Source organism: Phaethon lepturus, unplaced genomic scaffold (genome assembly GCF_000687285.1).
Source record: "Phaethon lepturus isolate BGI_N335 unplaced genomic scaffold, ASM68728v1 scaffold18214, whole genome shotgun sequence".
In the NCBI taxonomy this organism is placed as follows: Eukaryota; Metazoa; Chordata; class Aves; order Phaethontiformes; family Phaethontidae; genus Phaethon; species Phaethon lepturus.
This window is the reverse complement of record NW_010535726.1, coordinates 15,013-17,220: the sequence shown is the minus strand read 5'-3', so window position 1 is coordinate 17,220 and position 2,208 is coordinate 15,013. Positions and strand designations below refer to the sequence as shown.

Below are 2,208 nucleotides of genomic sequence, written 5' to 3'. Positions count from 1 at the left end.
GACACATGCATCAAATATTATTCAGCCATGAAAATATAAGTATGCTAGAAAGTAGGATTCAATCATGAAAAATGCCCAATAACATTAGAAGTAGGTCTCTGTATGGAGTTTCCATTAAGATCAAACAGTTGATTTCCCACAAATGGTTAATACTACTACATGTTTACCCCATGGACCAGTAGCAGACGGATATTTGTGGAGACTGATATGTTAGAAGGCTTTTTTCCTGTAATGAACAAATTGTGCTATTGTGGTAATGGGAAAACAGACTTTTTCCGTGGGTATTCACTTGAAATGGAAGTTCTCAAAGTGTCCAGGGAGTTTTCCATCTGCACAGACTCTGATTTTCTGCACCTCTTTGGGAACAAGTCCTTGCAGAATTCCACAGCCTTCTTCTGGAAGTGCTTCCCAACAATTACATACAAGACTGGGTTCAGGCAGCTGTTGCTAAAGGCACAGTACGTAGCCAGCTGGGTCACTACGTCATTGATTTCTTCCAAGCATCTGAAAGTGGGTGCGAGGTAACAGACTGTGTCAATGAACGTGCTGATCTGGAATGGAAGCCAGCAAACGATGAACAGCAAGAGCACAGCAAGGACCAGCATGGTGGCTCTCCTCTCTGTGTGGACTAACTTCAGTTTTTGTACCTCACTACTTCGTAAGGCTTTGATGATTTGCATAGTGCAATAGGTAATTACACAGAGTGGGATCACAAAGCCCACAATATTCAGCAAGCAGTTGTTTGCAGGCTGCCAGTAGCTGGATGGATAAACAAGAATGCAGGCTGTGATGTTGTATTCTTTGTAGTACTGTAAATTTCGGAACACCATCGTAGGTGAACATATGAGCAACGCACACATCCAGATTACAAAGCTATTCCATTTGGCACAGACCATTCGCCGCATCCGCCCAAGAGACATGGTTTTCACCAAGGCCAGATAGCGGTCAATGCCCACTAGTGTCAGGAAATAAATGCTAGAATAAAAGTTCATGTTGCTCATTATGTTGACAGCTTTACAAAGGAACAGGCCAAAGGGCCATTGAAATTTATTAGCGATATTAATGGCCCAGAAAGGTAAAGCACAGACTAACATTAGGTCAGCAAGTGCCATGTTTGCTAGGTAAATTTCAGCCACTGTGCAGTGACTCTTGTGGAAACACAGGACTATGAGGACAAAGGAGTTTTCTATTGCTCCCAGAATAAATATAAACCAGAGGAATCCGGGCTGAAAATCATGTAGCCATTTCCATACATTTGAATTAATACATTCATATTGATTCAGCTGATGCACTTCTGAATTATTGTGGAAGTTTGCTGGACTGACTGTGAGGTCCTGGGTGGCCATGACGTTGTAAAGCTGTGTAATGTTTTCAGTTGTGATGGAAACCATGTCTGTGCAGAGAAAAAGAAAAAGATGACATGAGATGGCTACATCTAGGTCATTGCTGTCAGACTGCAGTGAGACAATGTGAGTGCAAGCGCACAAGCTGAAAACCAGGTGCTGTACGGTAAATATGCTATGGGTCAGAATAGCTTGGGGTCTGACAGGGAGCAATTTACAGGCATAAATGTTAGATATGCGCTTAAATGTCACAAAGACCAAACAAAAGTTGAGTGTCCAGCATCCACTCCGTACTGTTACAATGTTAACCGTGTTTTTTATTGTTGTGCTCTGAGATAATGACTGATGGGATATTATGCAAATACAAGACTGGCTTCCCAGATCTGTGTATATAATTCTCTGCACTGGGTAACAGAAATACTGTTCGTCTTTTGCCAGGTCTTTAAAATACCACTGTTTATGTTATGGTTTGATTGGAACTTTTCAGATGTGTTTTTAATTAAGACATTTGTCTGATTCAGCTGGTAACTTGGCAGTAAAAAGGGGACACATTTGTAACCCCTGAAAGGATGAGGATTCTCATTTGTACTCTGGTTAATGGATTTCTTGGTTGATGGGTGTCAGTGCTTGATGTGCATATAGACATTTGGCTGTTGGATGCAGAATTACTGAAAAATGGCGGTCATGTTTTGTGTACTCAGTTTTAATTAAGCACTGTAGTGCTTGAGGACCCAAAGCAAAGAAGAAGACCACAAGTTACGAAGTACAGTAAAGGCAGGAACAAAGGAGACTCTATACTGTAAAATTTGTACCAGAGGTGTCAGGCAGGACAGGCCAATTGGATGAAACAGGCAAGTGGGACTGA

General features: G+C 41.6%; 1 protein-coding gene across 1 annotated transcript; it reads right to left on the bottom strand.

Annotated features, from left to right (window-relative positions):
- Window positions 1-245: 245 nt before the first annotated feature.
- BDKRB2 (bradykinin receptor B2) lies at window positions 246-1,391 on the bottom strand. Its single transcript, XM_010285947.1, has one exon. It carries the CDS (start codon window positions 1,389-1,391, stop codon window positions 246-248), a length of 1,146 nt encoding a protein of 381 aa, XP_010284249.1.
- Window positions 1,392-2,208: the final 817 nt, after the last annotated feature.

What these genes read in the sequence shown, in the direction of transcription:
- BDKRB2 (XM_010285947.1), bottom strand. Translation starts at nt 1,391, where the DNA reads ATGGTTTCCATCACAACTGAAAACATTACACAGCTTTACAACGTCATG.